Here is a 19904-nt window from a genome sequence, read left to right on the forward strand (position 1 = left end):
GGAGAAATTTTTCACCCAGTGGTGAACCTGTGGAATTTACTACCATAGAAAGCGATTGAGACCAAACCGTAATGTGTTTTCCGGAAGGAAGTACAGCTTTTGTGGCAGAAGGGATCAAAGGATTTAGGGAGAGGCCAGGATTGGGGAATTGAACTCAGTGATCAGCCATGATCATAATGAATGGTGCAGCAGGCTTGAGGGGCTGAATGGCCTTCTCCTGCTCCTATCCACTTAGTTTCTATGTCTCTCTGATCTCACAATCTGTAAACTGTGTGCCATGACAACTTCCACTTCTATTTGAACATACGGCATGTAATATTCCAGAACACAGTACTCCACAGGCTCAAGTTCTAAACTGGGGCAAGGTGAATTTCGATGGAATTATATAGGAGCTTGCAGGGGTTCATTGAAGTAGTCTGTTTGCAGGCAAGGGGACTTCTGGCAAGCCGAGGCAGGGGGCAGGGCGTCCTTTAAAAGTGGGATAGATAGAGCTCAAAGTCTATATGTTTTTGTGAGAATGAAGGGAAAGGTTGGCAGGGACCCCTGGACGACAAGAAATATTGAAGCATTGACCAGAAAAAGGAAGTCGGCATGGTTCAGCTACAGGCAGCTGGGATCAAAGGAATCCCTCAAGGTAAATAGGGGACACAGGAGTTTACTGAAGAAGGAAATCAGGAGGGCAAGATGGGGGCACAGGATAGCTTTGGCTGAGATTAGGGTAAATCTGAAAAGATTCTAAGTATATTAAACAAAACAAAATAACTACAAAGAGAATAGGGCCTCTCAAGGGCCAAAGCGTTATATGTATGTGTGGAACTGCAGGTGACGGGTAAGGTCCTCAATGACAATTTCTCCTCTGTGTTACCATGGTGAAAGCCATGAAGACTTAGGAACTTGGAGTAGTTAATGGTAATATCTTGGGGACAGTCCATACCACAGTAGCAGAGGTATTGGAAGTATTAGAATGTATGAAGCTGGATAAATCTCCTGGTCCTGACCAGATATATCCAAGAACCCTGCAAGAGGCTAGGGAAGAAATTGTAGGTCCCTGGCTGATATATTTGCATCATCGTTAGCCACAAGTGAAGTCCCAGAAGAATGGAAGGTAGCAAACATTGTGCCCATGTTCAAGAAGGGCTCCAGAGAAAAACCTGGGAACTATAGGCCAGTAGGGCGAACGTCTGTGGTAGATAAGTTACTTGAGAAGATCCTGAGGGATAGGATATACATGCTTTTGGAAAGACAGGGTTTGATTAGGAACAGTCAGTATGGTTTTGTGCATAGGAGATCATGCCTCACAAATTTGTTAGAGTCCTTAGATGAAGTGACCAGGAAGGTTGATGAGGGCAGGGTGGTAGACAATTGTCTGTGTGGATTTCATTAAGGCCTTTGATAAGGTTCCACATGGTAGGCTGCTCTGAAATGTTAGATTGCATGGAATCCAGTGAGAATTGGCAAACTGGATACACAAATGGCCTGATGTTAGGAAGCAGAGTAATAGTGGAAGGATGCTTGTCGCACTGGAGGCCTGTGACTCGAGATGTGCCTCAGGGGTCAGTGCTGGGCCCATTGCTCTTTGTTAAATGTATCAATGAATTGGATGAGTAAGCTCAAGGCATGGTTAGTACGTCTGTGGATGGCACTAAAAAAGGCAGTATCATGGAAGGGGAAGAACGTTATCAGAAATTGCAGCAGGATCTTGATCAGCTGGGGAAGTGAGAAATTGCAAGTGGAGTTTAATAAAGGTGTGAAGTTTTGCATTTTGGAAAGTCAAATCAAGGCAGGAGTTTCAGGGGGAATGGTGGATCCTTAAGGAGTGTGGTGGAACCGAGGAACCTTGGAGTTCAGGTGCACGGTTCTCTGAAAGTGGAGCCCCAGGTAGACAGGGCAGTGAAGCTTTGACACACTGACCTTCATCAGCCAGGGCATTAAGTATAGAAGTTGGGAAGTTATGTTGCAGGTTTACGGATGTTGGTGAACCACACTTAGAGTATTGTGTTCGGTTTTGGTCACCTTGCTTTGGGAATTATTAAACTGGAAAGATTGCAGAAGAAATTTTCAAGGATGTTGCCAGGATTCAAGGGACTGAGTTGTAAAGAGATGTTGGATAAGCTAGGACATTTTTCTTTAGAGTTTAGGAGACTGAGGGGGCGCTGTTATAGAAGTGTATAAGATCATGAGAGACATGGATAGGGTGAATGCACTAAGTCTTTTTCCTAGGGTTGGGGAATTGAGGACCTGAGGGCTTCAGTTTAAGGTCAGAGGGGAAAGAATACATGGGAACCTGAGGCACAACTTTTTTTTAAACACAGCGGGTGGTACACAAATGGAATGAGCTGCCAACAGAAGTGGTTGAGGCAGCTACAATAACAACATTTACAAGGCATTTGGACGAATACATGGATAGGAAGGGTTTAGAAGGATATGGACCAAGTGCAGTGAAATGGAGTTAGCATGGATGGACATTTTGGTCAGCATGGACCAGTTTGGGCCAAAGCCACGCTGTGGGACTCTATAACTCTACTCGTAAGTCTAAGCAGGAAGGAAGGAAAATGCAGGGAACATTGCTTACAATAGTGTCCTAAACTGCTGTAATTCCACATTCTACAAGAGTCTCCATCATGCAACTGCTGAGGTCGCAGCTACATCACAACATGCTTCCGAGGTGTATCTACATCTCCATTGAACCTGATGTCTGCAACAAGTTTAAAACTAGTACAGAGGCTGACACACCATTGAAAAGCACACTCCATGGATACTGATAGACTTGCTGTGCATTTCTCAAACTTCTTTTCTGTATTTTCATAGCCAGCCTTTGTAGTTCACTGCTGTTCTCTTTCAGAAGTGTCTACCTCAAAGAGTGTCTACTCTACCATCCTACAGGGTTTTCATTTGTCTCTATCATTTTTCACCTTTTGTTTCCCTTTTCATGTTTTTGTTTAATCTCCCCCTCTTTTCCATCTAATCAGACATTCCAACCGCTGCGATCTATCCCCCCACCCTGTTCCCAATTCTCCCTTCATCTGGAAACCCATCACATTTGAAACCGCTACCATTTCGGGTTTGAAGTGCTAACCCTGTTTCTCCGCCGCACATAGAGCCTGGCCTGCTGAGTGTTTGCCGCCTCATTTGTTTTTATTCAACAATGGAAAGGTTTTGTTCAAATATAAACTACCAGCAATAACCTGGTTCATTAAGTATAGCATCTTGCAAATGGTTTACTTCCTTCACCGGCCAGGGCTAGTGCTCCTGTGATACAGTCATCTGCATCAACGAGAACTGAAATGGTGCTCTTGAACCATCTGGGACCATTAATTTCTCACACTTCTAGGAAGGGACTGCAATGACTACAAACAAAGCCAGTAGCCAACATGCCTGAACACTTCTACTGTATCACTGAACACCTCCAGGATATACCTGTGAATACTTCCATAAGCCCTGGAAGGCAATGGAGCAGAGATTTTTCTTCCCCCAGATCAAGAGAATTGAATAAAACCCAAAACTTAAAGAACTGCAGATGTTGGAAATCAGAATCAGAAACAGAGACTGCTGGAAAAGCTCAGCAGGCCTGGCAGAATCTGTGGAGGGAAATCAGAGCTCATGTTTTGGGCACACTGAAGGCTCACTCAACCCAAAATATTAACTTTGATTTCTCCCCACAGATGCTGCCAGACCTGCTGAGCTTTTCCAGAAACTTCTATTTTTGTTCAGGAGTGTTGAAGTCAGGGCTTCTCAAAAGTGAGGATCATGCCCACAAAGCGAGGTTGAGAGCTGAAATTTTGGGGTTATGGTGTCCAAGGTTAGAATGGTTGCCACAGAGTTGAGTCCCTCTTCCCCAACTACAATCTCATGGCTCTTGCCTCTCTCATGGTCTGCCCACTCTCAGCTCTCACTGACTGGGCTATGAAGATTTTTAATTCTCAAACTGGGGGAAGCACAGTCTAAGCACAGAAGGGACCTGGCACCATTGCCAGCTTGATTAGACTGTGCTGACTTCTTGACACTAGGCTTCCATCTGTGCCAGCATCTCATTGGGAGCCTAATGCTCTGAAGGGAGGGTGGATGGGCACATAAAACACCAACAAAAAAACAAAATTTCAAATGACTCTGATTAAACTTTGAAAATAAAAATGAGAAAGTCTGACTTATTTCTGTAGCCATTCCATATGTATGACAGGGATTCACGTTTAGAACTTACAAACCGTCCTGATTTAACCACAGCATACTGCACATGCTCAGCTCCTGCATCATTACCTGTTGTTAAATTTGCATGCTGAAATAATAGACTATTACATTACACTCTAGAACACACTCAGGCATGAAACAAATCTTTCTTATCAAATATGCTCAAGAAACAAGGTTATCGTTTTGCAAAATGATGCAGAATAGAGACCCCCCAAAAAAAGCATATGTTGACTGATTTGTGGCAAAACTAGTTGAGCTGTAAACATGTTCAGGTCGTGCCATGTCACACTTTGCTCTCGGGGAGGTTGAATTAACAAAATACTTCTCATTTTTGTTTGTTTTCCCCTGAAGCAACAAATGGCATTGCATAGCAATAATGAACCCAGTTGCGTTAAGCATCGAAATGGACCACAACATGCTGAAAATCCATAACACAATTCATTCATTGCTGCTCAACTGAACATGTAGATGTCACACACTATTACCCGCAATGCATGGTACTCAGAATAAGTCATTCTTGAATAGGTAACATGCCGAGTGTGTTCTGGTAATATTCTATTATTTACATTTTAGCATCTCCAAGCTAATAGCTCAATATCTGTACAATGAGCATGCGAGGGCATCGCTTTGATAGTTGACATCAAGAGTGGAGAGTTTCTGTTGCAGCATGCCTGATTTCTCTATGCATTATGCCGATCGGATAGTCTACACTATGAAATGGATGCCTTTAAACTATATCATTTCTCTGCATGCCAATTGCTCATCCTGCCACTAATGCCAAGCGTGGATGAGCTGTGCAAGGCTTGGTTTTGAGCCTTGGATGCCCAGATGCTTAGGCAGGCAGACCAATACCACCTACTTGTTACATGGACAGGCACAAAGACCACAGAATTTTCCTAGATCTGTCAAATTCTTTTCTGCTTCTTTCATGTCCTTATTGATTTGGTCCATTCCTTCCTCGATGCGTTCCAGTTGTTCTGATTAAACACAAGATTTTTTTTTGTTTTTAAATCCCCACACAATGAAGCAGATGAGAAAGAAAGGACAAAAAGAAAAGAAAGACAATTCAAAAAGGAAACACTTCAGACATTCACTTTGACAGCTGGACACCACACATGAGAGCCAGCGCCCAGTACCTACTTGTTACAAGGACATATGAAAAGGCCACAGCATTTCCCTAAATCTTTTAAAGTTTTCTCAGCTTCCTTCATGTCTTGGTTGATATGGTTCATGCCATCCTCCACACGATCAAGTTGTTCTGGTCAGGATAAAGGGATTATAGCAGTGGAATGAATTTTGGTTTGCATTGACTATGAATAATGACCATGTTGACTAAATTATGAAGCCAGAGAAAAGTTCATGAGCTTGATGCATTTTTACTGCATATTGAATGCTGGACCAAATTATTTCTTGTTGATAGACCTAGAGAGGAAAATAATTATCTCATTGTTTCAAGTCACAGTGGTATTGGCCCATTTGACCATCGTATTCTGCAACCTAAACAAAATGCAGAAGAAAAATAGAAACCAGACCTTCAAAGAGAAACTCATTACTCTTTGATTATGAATTAATAGTTTCCATCCACATAGACCCCCCCTCCTGTCAAGCTAAGCTCTTGCCTCCGAGTCAGGTGTTTCTTGGGTATAATTATCAGTCCAGAGACGAGGGCTGACGGAGCACTGAGGGAGCGCTGTGCTCTCAGAAATGTCATGTTGTGGTTGGGATGTTAACCTGATGCCGTGTTTAGTCTTTTGGGCAGATGTAAAAGACGATGTTTGTTTGAAGAAGGGAACAGGGAGGAGTTTATGAGAGATAATGGGAACTGCAGATGCTGGAGATTCCAAGATAATAAAATTTGAGGCTGGATGAACACAGCAGGCCAAGCAGCATCTCAGGAGCACAAAAACTGACGTTTCGGGTCTAGACCCTTCATCAGAGAGGGGGATGGGGGGAGGGAACTGGAATAAATAGGGAGAGAGGGGGAGGCGGACCGAAGATGGAGAGTAAAGAAGATAGGTGGAGAGAGAGTGTAGGTGGGGAGGTAGGGAGGGGGTAGGTCAGTCCAGGGAAGACGGACAGGTCAAGGAGGTGGGATGAGGTTAGTAGGTAGCTGGGGGTGCGGCTTGGGGTGGGAGGAAGGGATGGGTGAGAGGAAGAACCGGTTAGGGAGGCAGAGACAGGTTGGACTGGTTTTGGGATGCAGTGGGTGGGGGGAAAGAGCTGGGCTGGTATTGTGGTGCAGTGGGGGGAGGGGATGAACTGGGCTGGTTTAGGGATGCAGTAGGGGAAGGGGAGATTTTGAAACTGGTGAAGTCCACATTGATACCATATGGCTGCAGGGTTCCCAGGCGGAATATGAGTTGCTGTTCCTGCAACCTTCGGGTGGCATCATTGTGGCACTGCAGGAGGCCCATGATGGACATGTCATCAAGAGAATGGGAGGGGGAGTGGAAATGGTTTGCGACTGGGAGGTGCAGTTATTTGTTGCGAACTGAGCGGAGGTGTTCTGCAAAGCGGTCCCCAAGCCTCCGCTTGGTTTCCCCAATGTAGAGAAAGCCGCACCGGGTACAGTGGATGCAGTATACCACATTGGCAGATGTGCAGGTGAACCTCTGCTTAATGTGGAATGTCATCTTGGGGCCTGGGATGGGAGTGAGGGAGGAGGTGTGGGGACAAGTGTAGCATTTCCTGTGGTTGCAGGGGAAGGTGCCGGGTGTGGTGGGGTTGGAGGGCAGTGTGGAGCGAACAAGGGAGTCACGGAGAGAGTGGTCTCTCCGGAAAGCAGACCTCCTCCCACCCACCCTCCTGCAAAAATTCCATCCCCTATTCCCAATTCCTCCGCTGCATCTGCTCCCACGATAAGACATTCCACTCCCTCACATCCCAGATGTCCAAGTTCTTTAAGGACCGCAACTTTCCCCCCACGGTGATCAAGAACGCCCTGGACCGCGTCTCCCGCATTTCCCGCGACACATCCCTCACACCCCGCCCCCGCCACAACCGCCCCAAGAGGATCCCCCTCGTTCTCACACACCACCCTACCAACCTCCGGATACAACGCATTATCCTCCGACACTTCCGCCATTTACAATCCGACCCCACCACCCAAGACATTTTTCCATCCCCTCCCCTGTCTGCTTTCCGGAGAGACCACTCTCTCCGTGACTCCCTTGTTCGCTCCACACTGCCCTCCAACCCCACCACACCCGGCACCTTCCCCTGCAACCGCAGGAAATGCTACACCTGTCCCCACACCTCCTCCCTCACCCCCATCCCAGGCCCCAAGATGACATTCCACATTAAGCAGAGGTTCACCTTCACATCTGCCAATGTGGTATACTGCATCCACTGTACCCGGTGCGGCTTCCTCTACATTGGGGAAACCAAGCGGAGGCTTGGGGACCGCTTTGCAGAACACCTCCGCTCAGTTCGCAACAAACAACTGCACCTCCCAGTCGCAAACCATTTCCACTCCCCCTCCCATTCTCTTGATGACATGTCCATCATGGGCCTCCTGCAGTGCCACAATGATGCCACCCGAAGGTTGCAGGAACAGCAACTCATATTCCGCCTGGGAACCCTGCAGCCATATGGTATCAATATGGACTTCACCAGTTTCAAAATCTACCCTTCCCCTACTGCATCCCTAAACCAGCCCAGTTCATCCCCTCCCCCCACTGCACCACACAACCAGCCCAGCTCTTCCCCCCCACCCACTGCATCCCAAAACCAGTCCAACCTGTCTCTGCCTCCCTAACTGGTTCTTCCTCTCACCCATCCCTTCCTCCCACCCCAAGCCGCACCCCCAGCTACCTACTAACCTCATCCCACCTCCTTGACCTGTCCGTCTTCCCTGGACTGACCTATCCCCTCCCTACCTCCCCACCTACACTCTCTCCACCTATCTTCTTTACTCTCCATCTTCGGTCCGCCTCCCCCTCTCTCCCTATTTATTCCAGTTCCCTCCCCCCATCCCCCTCTCTGATGAAGGGTCTAGGCCCGAAACGTCAGCTTTTGTGCTCCTGAGATGCTGCTTGGCCTGCTGTGTTCATCCAGCCTCACATTTTATTATCTAGGGAGGAGTTTGTCCCTAGTTTCTGGGCCAATATTTCTCTTGAAAACCAACACAATCTGATTATCAGATTACTCACAGGACCATACAGTGTGCAAATTAATTGCGGTGATCTCTACATTATAACAGTGCTCATAGTTTAAACGTTTGGATAAACTAATGAGGAAAAGTTGAGTAGACGAGATCAATACTTAGTATAGAATAATGTTAGGTGATATATGAAACATACCAGGTCCTGAAAGGGCTTGACAGGGTAGATGCTGAATATTTTACCTTGTGAGGAAATCTAGAACATGGGGATATAGTTTATGCATCCGATGTCTTCCATCTAAAATGGAGATGAGGAGGAATTACTTCTCTCAAAGGGTTGATAATGTTTGGCCTTCTCTTGCACAGAGATTAATGGAGGAAAGTCATTCATGGCTGAGGTAGGCAGATTTTGGATTGACAATGGAATCAAGTAGTATGGAGGTAAGCAAGAAAGCGGAAATATGTTCACAATCAGATTAGCCAATCAATTAGATTAGTGAACGATGAGACGGGCTTAACAGATCCAATGCCCCCTCCTGCTCCTAATTAGTGTAATCATGCAAGCTTATTGGGTATAAAGCACTGAGGAACACATCCTGAGATTACATATACAAATCTAAGTTTTCTCTCAAAAATAAATGCTAAGAAATTAAGTTTAATTGTGTAGCAGACACTCTGCTAATACCCACCAGGAAACATTCTCTGTTAGCACCTAAAACGCAGAATCAGTTACATAAAGGAAAACCGCGCTGTAATGACAAAGAATTCTTTTTAACTTTACAGTAACAAAACCACATTCTACAAAGTTACCTAGTTCGGGGAAATACGCTGGACTCCACAGGATCTCTCATAGGTGTCTTGCAGTTGAAGCTAATGATAGCAGGTGATAGAAACATCACACAAATTCCAAGACAAGATCAACCGTCTCAATGATTCAAAGGAAAGATGTACTCTTTCACTGATATTTTTCATAAAAGCTGCCTAAAAGGTGTTTCACATTAGTGCTAATGTGAAAAGTGAACCAAAAACAGAAAAGCAAATAGGCAAACTGCAGTCACCTGCAATCTTAGACCATTCTAACTGAGGAACCAAAGCCCAAACCCACCCACTGCATGTAGAGTTGAGAAGGATTTTCAAAAGTGCCTCTTTCTGACAGCATTAAGCATTAGCAGTTCATTGAAGCACAAGGAAGTACAGTTAAAGTAACCATTGTCCTAATTAGGGAGAGATGTTTGTTGATAGTTTACATGAGGGGCATTATACTTGGGGCAAGAACAGAGGTTGAGTAGGAAAGTCCTTCGTGGTAACCTCAGCCAGTGTAGGAATTGAACACATGCTTTGGTATCACTCTGTGTGGCAAACTATCCATCCAGCCCACTGAGCTAACCAACCCTCCGCAAGAATGCTTGATAGCCCATTGACTATGATGATTGAGTTTGTCTTCGGTCAGCTCAAAGAATTGCAACTGCCGAGGCAATCATTTATTTAATTTAATGTATTTAAAAGTCATAACAGCCTGTGCAAGTAATGTGTAGAATAAGAAGATTAAATCCACTAATCCTGAGTACTTTAAATCCAGCAGCGTCTCTTGCATTCAAATGAGACAGGGTAGGATCATGGCTGAATGGGAACAGGATTAAATCTTCCAGCAGAAGCTCTCCTCAAAATCTATTATTCTTGTAGAATTCACCTAAAGAGCACCGTACTACGTCCAGTATCCAAACAGAATTCAATCTGAATGAATACTTAGCTCATTTCATTAGATTATTATCCAAGAACTGTATATTGAGTTTTCAGTAAATACATATGTGTACTACCTCTACCAGAATCAAAAGTCCATTAAAAGGTTTTTGACAAGTTCCATTTTTATCACGCAATGCACAATAGTGCCAGCTACACCCGAACATGTGGAGTCAATTATTTTTATCCCTCGCTTGGGGAGTCGTGCCTCTCGAGCTATATATAATGAACTGTCTCTCTGTGATGGAGAGAGATGCCTATGAGCCAAGTGAGCTGTGGTGAATTTTGTTGCTTAATAATTTTTTGCAGTCATTACAAAACAAAATTGCAGGATTTCACTGCACAAATATTACTTATTTATCTCAACAAAAGTTAAGTCTGTTTTTGTGACTAAGACATGGAATTTTATGTAATCAGGGTTTAAGGTCCCTTAATTGAGTTCCCGTTACTTGGGGGGCAATTAATTTTGCAGATAATATTATTCCACTGAAAGCACCAAACTTTTAAATCACAATGCTTTAAGTGTACTCACAACATCATCATGAACAGAAACTGAGGTTTTTCTTTGTTTATGACCCATCCCAACACCATCCACTTTTTTATTGTTTAATCCCTCTGGTCTACGACATTACCACGTTTGTCCTCTTTTGCCCTTTCTTCCTTCCCCTTTATTTCCCTGCCTCTTCAATCCCCTAAATGAGTATCCAATGACCACACAGATTTTTGCTCCTCAAAGGTTATATATTTAGGAGGGTGAAGCAATTGGATTAGATGAGAAGGAATTTCTTCTCTCAGGAGGTTGAGAGTCATCGGCACTCTTTGCCACAGAGAGCTGTGAGGGGAGAGTCTTGTGCGTATTTAAAGCTGAGGTAGATAGATTCCTGATCAGTCGGGGAATCAATGGTTATAGGGAAAGGGCAGGAAAGTGGATGTGAGGAATGTCAGATCAGTCACAATCCTATTGAATGATGCAGCAGGCTTAAGGGGCTGAATGGCCTACTCCTGGTCGCATTTTTTATAGGTTAAAGGTTGTTGAATGGCAAAGCTGGCTAAGGGTTCAAATAGCCTAATCCTGCTCCTATGTTTTACATTTCAATCAATAACCGTATTTTTTCCCCTTCTGTTTCTACCTGATCTGCTGAGGGTTCCAAAAATCCCTGATTCTATTTTGCTATTGATTTTGTTAAAAATGAACCCTTTAGGCATGTTATGACACATCTCTACAGCAGATGGCAGTTGAGCCCAAGCCTCCTAGTTCAGAGGTAGGGACACTACCAATATGCCTCTGGTGCTCTTTTTTCTTCTATACATAGTATTCCCAGGCAGTTTGCCAATCAAGTGACAAACAGAACAAAATCTGCTTTGCTTCTGAAATCAGATGAGATGTGTTTTCAGACTAGTACAGCCACTGGCAGTAGTATGTTTGTACCCTTGCTACACTTCACCATTAATTTTATTGGCTGTGAATCACTGTGTGATGTCTTGAAGACTAGAAAAATGATCGATAAATACACAATTCCTTTCTTTCCTGCTCTCACTTGTCTGTCTCTCTGTCAATTGGATTTTTTCCTACTAAAATTCAACTTGGAAAATGGGAAATAAGTATTCAACCAGTTTTGAAAGCTGGGTAAAGTGTAACTCAAATGTAATGTCCAATTAATTTGTTGAAAAAAAAGTAACTCTACATATAGCATTGTAAAGAACACAATGTACGTTTTGAGATTTTTGCGTCTCCTTGGATTTAGGTTCATGTCAAGTACAGTGTCATGAAAATGGCCAACAGCTGTAGATCAGTTACTGCCTTAAATTATTCCTAGCTTGCACTCAGCATGACAACTGAGATGGTACATATTGCCCTACTGCAACATGGCTTGCTCATTGGGTGCTCAATGACACCACTTGGCTTATTTGCATTGCTGATTGATGAGGTGTTATAGCTTCATAGGCGCACTTGACATTTGGTGTCATTGTTGTAGGCGCCAGGCTAGATTTTTGCTTTTATAATTGGAACTCTTTCCACTTGAATTTTGGTGGAGGCCCACTCCCTCACCCTCAGCAACCACACAACACCCACTGTGAGACCACATGTCATGGCAGTCACTTATCGGTTTGCTTATACCCCAGCCCCATGGAGGGAGAAGAAGGCATAAGACGTGAAGGGGAGCAAAAAAAAAAGGGAGAGAGAGAGACAGATAGAGAGAGAGAGTGAGAGAGAGACAGAGAGAGAGAGAGAGAGAGTGGGTCTTCCATGATTTCCCAGCAAACAAATTCAAAAGAGGAAGTGCTGGAGATCAGTGGCATTTTGTATTCCCTGGTCACTGAGATGGGAGGCCTATCACCTACCACTGAAATATCAGCAATCCATTTGTCATGCCCCTTTCAGCCAGAATTATTTGATTTTGACATTATTTGATTTTGAAAATATGTTTATCCTCAAGGTAATAATTTGCTACATGTTTTGCATTTTGTTCCCTTTATTCATCGATGGGGTAAGGACATCGCCGGCCAGGCAGCATTTATTGCCCATTCTTAATTTCCCAGAGGGCAGTTAAGAGTCAACCACATTTCTGTGGGTCTGGAGTCACATGTAGGCCACACCAGGTAAGGATGGCAGTTTCCTTCCGTAAAGGACATTAATGAACCAGATGGGTTTTTCCTGACAATTGACAATGAATTCCTATTCATCATTAGATTCTTTATTCCAGATATTTTATTGAATTCATACTCCACCATCTGCCATGGTGGGATTTGAATCCAGGCCCCCAGAACATTATGTGGGTCTCTGGATTAACAGGGTCCAGCAATAATACCATTAGGCCATTGCCTCCCCTTTACCTTTAAGAGGCTTTATCTTCAAGGACTTCAGCTGCTGAGGGTGCAGGTAGTACACACTGAAGCCAGTTGCTCGACTATAATGTTTATTTTATAACTTTTAAAGGGCCCAGAGTTTGCATTGGACAGACAGCATGGACAGAAGTAATACATGGGGGCCCTGCTCAATCCCCATTGTAGCATACACTAAAGAAGTTGCCAAGGAAATTTCTGCTGGAAATTTCTGCTATGCCTGGAACCCTCTGAAAGCCTCCATTTAAATTGGAGACTTTGAATAGTTCAAACTAAAGTAAGTAAAATAGTTACTGAGGAAAAGTTAGACTATTAAATACATAGCTTACCCCCGAATAACTAATGAACTCATCCCAAGATAACTCAAACTTGCTCAATCTACACCACTCTCAGACTATTTACAGACCCCAGACCACTGACACACAACCCCACATGAGAAGAGGCACCACAGGTTTCGTGGTGGGAAAGCACCATTTTGAAAAAGGCTATGAAACTCCAGAAATGACGATTAAAGCCTGAAAGTTTGGATGTAAGTTTGGATCTTTCTTGTGCCAATTTTGTCAGTCAGGGACAATGTGTAATCATGAAAGTCATGGGTTTTCAATTCTGAGCTCAGGGAGGAATTCAGAAGGAAGTTTTGCTGAAAGAGGGTAGGCTGTGTGTGTTGTGGAAGCTGCAAGCAAGTGATTGCAGACGGCATCATCCATGATCATTAGATGAAGAGTAATGAGAAGTTGAGCTGGTGACAATGAACATGGGGAAGGATTTTCTTTATCATATATTTTCATGGTATGTGTCATTTTTGTGCATCCTTAACTACTCTTGAGAGGGTGGTATTGAGCTGGCTTCCTGAGCTGCTGTAACCCATGGGGCTTCAGGTATATCCCCCAATACCATTTGGGAGGGAATTTGATTGAGAGAAGCTTTGTAGTCAGAATGGAGCACGGTTGAGGGGAATTTGTGGGGATTTTGGTGTCGTGAATCTGCTGCCTTTGCCCTTCTAGACAGTCAATGTCCTGACCTTGAAAAATACTGCAGAAGAAGCCTTGGTAATGTGCTGCATTGCATCTTGCATAATGCACACACCTCAGTCATCTGTGGATCGAAGGAAGGGGGAGTAAATTCTCAAAGTGGTGGATGGGATGCAGATGAAATAAACTGCCTTGTCCTGGATTGAGTTGAACCTGTTGAGCGCTGTTGCAGATGCATGCTCAGGAGCAAGTTTATATGAAGTGAACAATGCAGTCAAGGGAGAAGAAATTAACTTTGTAGAGAGACCAGGTATGTTTGAGATGGACATCATGGCCCCTAGCTAGAAGGAGCAAAGACAATTTGATTTCCAAATTGAAAATGCAATCAGGATCTCATGGATAGTTTAAATTTATGATTTTTTTATTTGACCACCTTTCATTTTTTCGCTACGTCTGCCAATAATGCCCCCACACCTCCCACACCAATGTGGAAAGATGCAAGTTAAAGTCCAAAGTGGCAAAAGTGGGTTAAGGTCTGAGCAGGTAATTGTTTTTATAGATCCCCAGATTTTCGCCAAAGTTGACATGAGCCTTTTATTCTCAGGTTGATGACCCTTCCTTCTACACCCCTCTGCTGCTGAAAGTGTCCTGCTTCTATCTACAAAAGAAAAGTACTGTGAAGTCAGGAAATCTCAAATAATTCAGAAAATACCGGAAGTGGTCAGCAGATCAGTTGGGATTTATTCTGATGAAACCTCACAGACCTGAAATATTAGCCCTGTTTCACATTTGCCACAAATACTGCCTTATCTACTGACTGTTTCCAGCATTGCCTCCTTCTGTTTCTGCTTCTCTCTCTCCTCTCCTACCTTTACATGATTTTGAACACTCCTGTGCTGCCTGCTTCTTGATCCGCACTGTGTTAATCATAACCCAATTCGAGTATTTTTCTGATATATTTGTAGTTCCTCATGTTTTGAACCTGAAGGATTACTCTCTCAAATCTCAATAGCTTTCATATAGTCTGGATTTCAATAGTTTGTGGCATTTCTGAAGAATGGGCTGTCTGATCAAAAGTGTTGGCTTCTACTTCTTCTGTCATTTTGGCAGTGGATTCTTAAGGTTTCTTTTGAAATATCCTGAAAAATCTGACACTCTTCCCTTATCCTACGTTTTCTGAGAGTTAGGAGTCGAAGATCTGCCAGTGTTAAAATCACATATTTTGCAGGTTGTCTGTCAAAGTTATTTCAGAACTCTCTTGGCGTCAATAAAGTTGGTGATATAGCCTAATAATTGTGTTGCACAGAACACTTGGTTGCATTATCCATAGACAGCACCTGATTTTAGCTCAAATGAAATATAGAGTTAAAATCCGGCCCTCTTTTGTGCAAGTTAGAATTGAAAGGAGTATATTTTCTGGTATACTTCTTTTCCTGATAGAACCATTTGGGATGTCTTGGGTAGATTCACTGTCACCTATCATTCTGGAAAACTGGGGAAGGATGCCCACTTGAAATCTTGAGCAAAAGCAGGATCAGTCTTAGTCTGTTTATTACATATTATTTAAAACCTAGTTACTTTATTTCTAAGATACATCATGGTCTCTTCTATGACATCAAACTCAACTTAAGTTCACATTACAACTTCAGCTACATGCTATTAACACTAAGAACAACCATTTGAGCAGATTCTGGTGAATACATTGAGATCTGCTTAGCTCCTCCCAGGAACACTCATTAATATTCTGATGAAGGGAAATTATTGCATAAAAGCCCTATGGTGTGGAAGCAGGCCATTTGGCTCAACAAGGCCACACCAATTCTCCAAAGAGCATCCCATCCAGACTCATTCCCCACCCCCATCCCTGCATTTCCTATAGCTAATCTACACATCCCTGGATACTGCAGGCAATTTAGCAAGGCCAATCCACCTAACCTGCATGTCTTCGGACTGTGGAAGGAAACCCACACGTACACAGGGAGAACATGCAAACACACAAGCAGTTGCCCGAGGCTAGATTTGAACCAGGGTCCTTGGTGCTGCGTAGCTGCAGTGCTAGACACCGAGCCACCATACCACCCCTAAAATCATTTTGTTATGTCAATTAATCCTTTCAGGCACTAACTCAGTGATCATGCAAAACGGACAATTATATTTACACCATTTTACGCCCTTACGTTTTTCTTCAACTGCTATATCTCACAAACATCTGTAGCACTCTTTCAAGCAGTTTGACACAAAGACAAAATAAATGCTTTGCAGATTTCAAAAGAGTTTAAAACATAACATTTCAAAACACCCACATCAGGATTTAACAATATAGATTGAAATGGTTAAAAACATACCTCCTTGTTCATCCAACATGACCAAAGTTCTGATACCAGCATCCTTGCTCTGTTTTTAATTTAAATAATTGGAAGAAGGTGGAGGGAGAGGGTAGAAAGAGAAAAATCAGCAAGTTAACAAAAAGGTTTCAGAATGCTGAAGGTTCAGGAAAAATAAAGGTTAAAACCAGAGTCTGATGCAAGCATTGAAATTAATGATGTCATTTGGCTTTTAATCTCACTGCTTTGTTATTTAACGACAGGAAATTGTCTTGTTGAGGCTGAAAGAGATTTGCAGAGAAGTCGCTCTGGTTATGACTTTATAACTGTTTTATCAAACTTACATAGTATGAAGAAATGACGAAGCAACAATTTCTGATCGTATCTATTATAAATACTTGAGAATCCATCTGATGGATAATAAGATGGCTTTGATATTGAAAGATAAGCCAAAGAAAAGCTGAGCAATTGATGCTTGTGGAGTGCAGCACTGATGCACATTTATAATATTACATTGGTTATGTTCCAGGGTTATAAAACTGCAACCTTGTCCACTTCGTTTAACAGAGATATCTTGTACACCAAATATTTCATTCTGCAAATATAGCCATAAGTCTCCCATTAAAAGACAACCGTTTGCAAAAATCAAAGCAACCAAATAATTAAATCGTTGATTTTACACAACAGTGCTTTATACTGATGTTTTGGAGCCTAAGAACCATACAAACATGCACATAGCATTGGCCCTAGCTCTGGTGGGATGAAATCTGTGTTCTAGGTACCAGCTACAATCATCTGGTCATATTAAATAGATACAGGAGTAGGCCATTGGAAAGAGTCTCATGATCTCCATCTCAAATAAGAGATACTTTTACATTCCATCCCCACAAAAAGAAACATCCTCTCAGCATCCACCCTGTCAAGCACCCCCACCCGCACTCCCCAGTGTTTAGTAACTAGTCAGAGGTTTACAGCATGGAAACAGGCCCTTCAGCAAAACTTGTCCATGCTGCCCAGTTTTCGCAATCAAACTAGTCTCATTTGCCTGCAATCAGTCCATATTCATCCAGATCTATCCCGTCCATGTACCTGCCCAAATGTTTCTGAAATGCAATATATGTTTCAATAAGATCATATCTCAACCTTCTAAACCTGCTTAATATTTCTTCATGAGGCATTCCCTTCATCTAGAGTATAAGCCTAGTGAAATTGCATTGAACTGCTTCTAAAGTACGTATATACCCTTTTAAGTAAGGAGGCTAAACCTGTACACTGCGCGAAGGCTGCCTCTCATTAATTTCTTGCACAGTTGCAGCAAGACTTCCCAAATTTTAAACGTCATACACCTTGCATTCAAGGCTGATGTTCTATGTTGTGTACTAATTACTTGCTGGAACTGCATGCTGACACTCAGATCTCTCTCTACTGCAGCATTCTATAGCTTTCTTTCATTTAAACAATATTCTGCTTCTCTATTCTTCTGGCCAAGCTGTTTTCACCCGTTATACTCCATCTACTCCTTTTGCCTGCTCACTTAAACTATCCATACCCCTTGAGAGAATCTTTGTATCCTCCAGAAAACTTGCTTTCCTACTTATTTCTGCATCATGTGCAAATTTGGCTATAACATTGTTTGTCTCTTCGTCCAAATCGTTAATGAAACATGTAAACAGTTGGTTCCCCAGCACTGACCTTGGCAGCTCTCCACTAGTTAGTTTGCAACATAAGAACAACCCATTTATCCTGGCTCTATTTTTCCTGTTTGCTAGCCGGTCCTCTGGCCTTGTTACAATAACATCCCCAAAGTCATGAGCTCCTGCTCAGTATCATTTTATATGGCACTGTATGAAATGTCTTTTGAAAATATATCTGCTGCTTTCCCTCTATTCACTCTGTTTGTCACATCTCAAGAAATGCTAATAAGCATGGTTTCCCTTTCAAAAAGCCATGTTGTCACTGACTGATATAACAAAGTATGATGCTGGATGAACACAGCAGGCTGAGCAGCATCTTAGGAGCAAAAAACTATTGTTTCGGGCCTAGACCCTTCATCAGAGTCTGATGAAGGCATCTGATGAAGGGTCTAGGCCCGAAACGTCAGCCTTTTTGCTCCTAAGATGCTGCTTGGCCTGCTGTGTTCATCCAGCTCCACACTTTGTTATCTTGGATTCTCCAGCATCTGCAATTCCCACTATCTCTTGTCACCGACTGATTATGTTATGATTTTCTAATTGTCCTGCAACTTCATCCTAAATTGTGAGTTACAGCATCTTCCCAACAACTATGTTAGACCAACAGGCCTATAATTTCCTGCACTGTCTCCTTCTGTTCTTGAACATTGTTGTTATATTTATAGCTTTCAAATCCACGAGGACCATTTGAAAATATGGGGAGTTTTGGAAGATTCCAATTAATGCTTACACTCTCTGCAATCGTTTTCTTTAAAATCTTAGGAGGAAGGCCACCAGGTTCAGGGGCTCTGCCAGTCTTAGTTTCATTAATGCTGTTTCTCTAGTTATCCAGATTGTTTCACATTCTTCCTTCCCATTTGTGTCTTGTGTTCAATTATTCTTGGAATGTTTTGGTGTAATCAGTTGTGACGACAGAAGCAAAAGAGATAGCAAGAACTGCAGATGCTGAAGTCCGAGTCACAATCTTGATGAAAGGTGTAAACCTTAAACATTGACTTTCCTGTTCCTCTGATGCTGCATGACCTGCTGTGTTTCTCCAGCTTCATATGGCATTCAGACACAAAGTACTTGTTCATAGTCTCTGCCATTTCCTTGTTTCTCACAATTAATTCCAGGGTTTCACCCTCTGATTTGAAGTCAAATTGTTGTCATTTATATAAGTGATTTGGATGTGGACATGGTAGGTATGGTTAGTAAGTTTGCAGATGATACTAACATTGGAGATGCAGCAGACAGCAAGGAAGGTCACCTCAGATTACAATGGATCTTGATCGGATGGCCAATGGGCTGGGGAGTGTCAGGTGGAATTTAATTTAGATAAATGTGAGGTGCTGTATTTTGGAAAGGCAAATCAAGGCAGGACTTATACACTTAATGCTAAGATCCTGGGGAGTGGCGCTCAACAAAGAGACCCTGGAGTGCAGATTCACAGTTCCTTGAAAGCGGAGTCACAGGTAGATAGGATAGTGAAGCAGGCATTTGGTATGCTTGCCTTTATTGGCCAGTGCATTAAGTATAGGAGTTGGGAGGTCATGTTGGGGCTGTACAGGACAGTGGTTTGGCCACTTTTGGAGCACTGTATGCAGCTCTGGTCTCCCTGCGAAAGAAAGGATGTTGTGAAACTAAAAAGAGTTCAGAAAGATTTATGAGGGTTTGAGCTATAGGGAGAGGCTGAACAGGCTGGGGCTATTTTCCCTGGAGCGTCGGAGGCTGAAAGGTGACCTTACAGAGGCTAATAAAATTACGAAGGGCATTGATAGGGTAAATAGGTAAGGTCTTTTCCTTGGACTGGGGGAGTCCAAAACTAGAGGGCATAGGTTTAAAGTGAGAGGGGAAAGATTTAAAAGGTACCTAAGTGGCAACTTTTTCAAACAGAGGGTAGTGTGTGTCCAGAATGAGCTGCCAGAGGAAGTGTGGAGGCTGGGATGCTTACAACATTTAAAAGGCATCTGGATGGGTGAATGAGTAGGAAGGGTTTCAGGGAATATGGACCAAATGCTGGCAATGGGACTAGATTAATATAGGATATCTGGTTGGCTTGGACTAG

The 19904-nt window shown here is 43.0% G+C and overlaps 1 protein-coding gene across 2 annotated transcripts in view; it reads right to left on the reverse strand.

Annotated features, from left to right (window-relative positions):
• The window catches only part of LOC125455066 (synaptosomal-associated protein 25), a 131475-nt gene that overhangs the window by 11440 nt on the left and 100131 nt on the right, over positions 1-19904 (reverse strand). The window contains exons 4-5 of one of the 2 annotated variants that reach the window (XM_048536591.2): positions 16188-16236; positions 5326-5443 (exon numbers count right to left, since the gene is read on the reverse strand). In XM_048536591.2, coding sequence (XP_048392548.1) covers positions 5326-5443; positions 16188-16236 — 167 coding nt within the window. Of the gene's footprint in view, positions 1-5044; positions 5163-5325; positions 5444-16187; positions 16237-19904 lie in introns of both variants that reach the window. The other variant, XM_048536590.1, reaches the window with a different exon arrangement.

Source organism: Stegostoma tigrinum, chromosome 9, assembly GCF_030684315.1.
Source record: "Stegostoma tigrinum isolate sSteTig4 chromosome 9, sSteTig4.hap1, whole genome shotgun sequence".
Taxonomy (NCBI): Eukaryota; Metazoa; Chordata; class Chondrichthyes; order Orectolobiformes; family Stegostomatidae; genus Stegostoma; species Stegostoma tigrinum.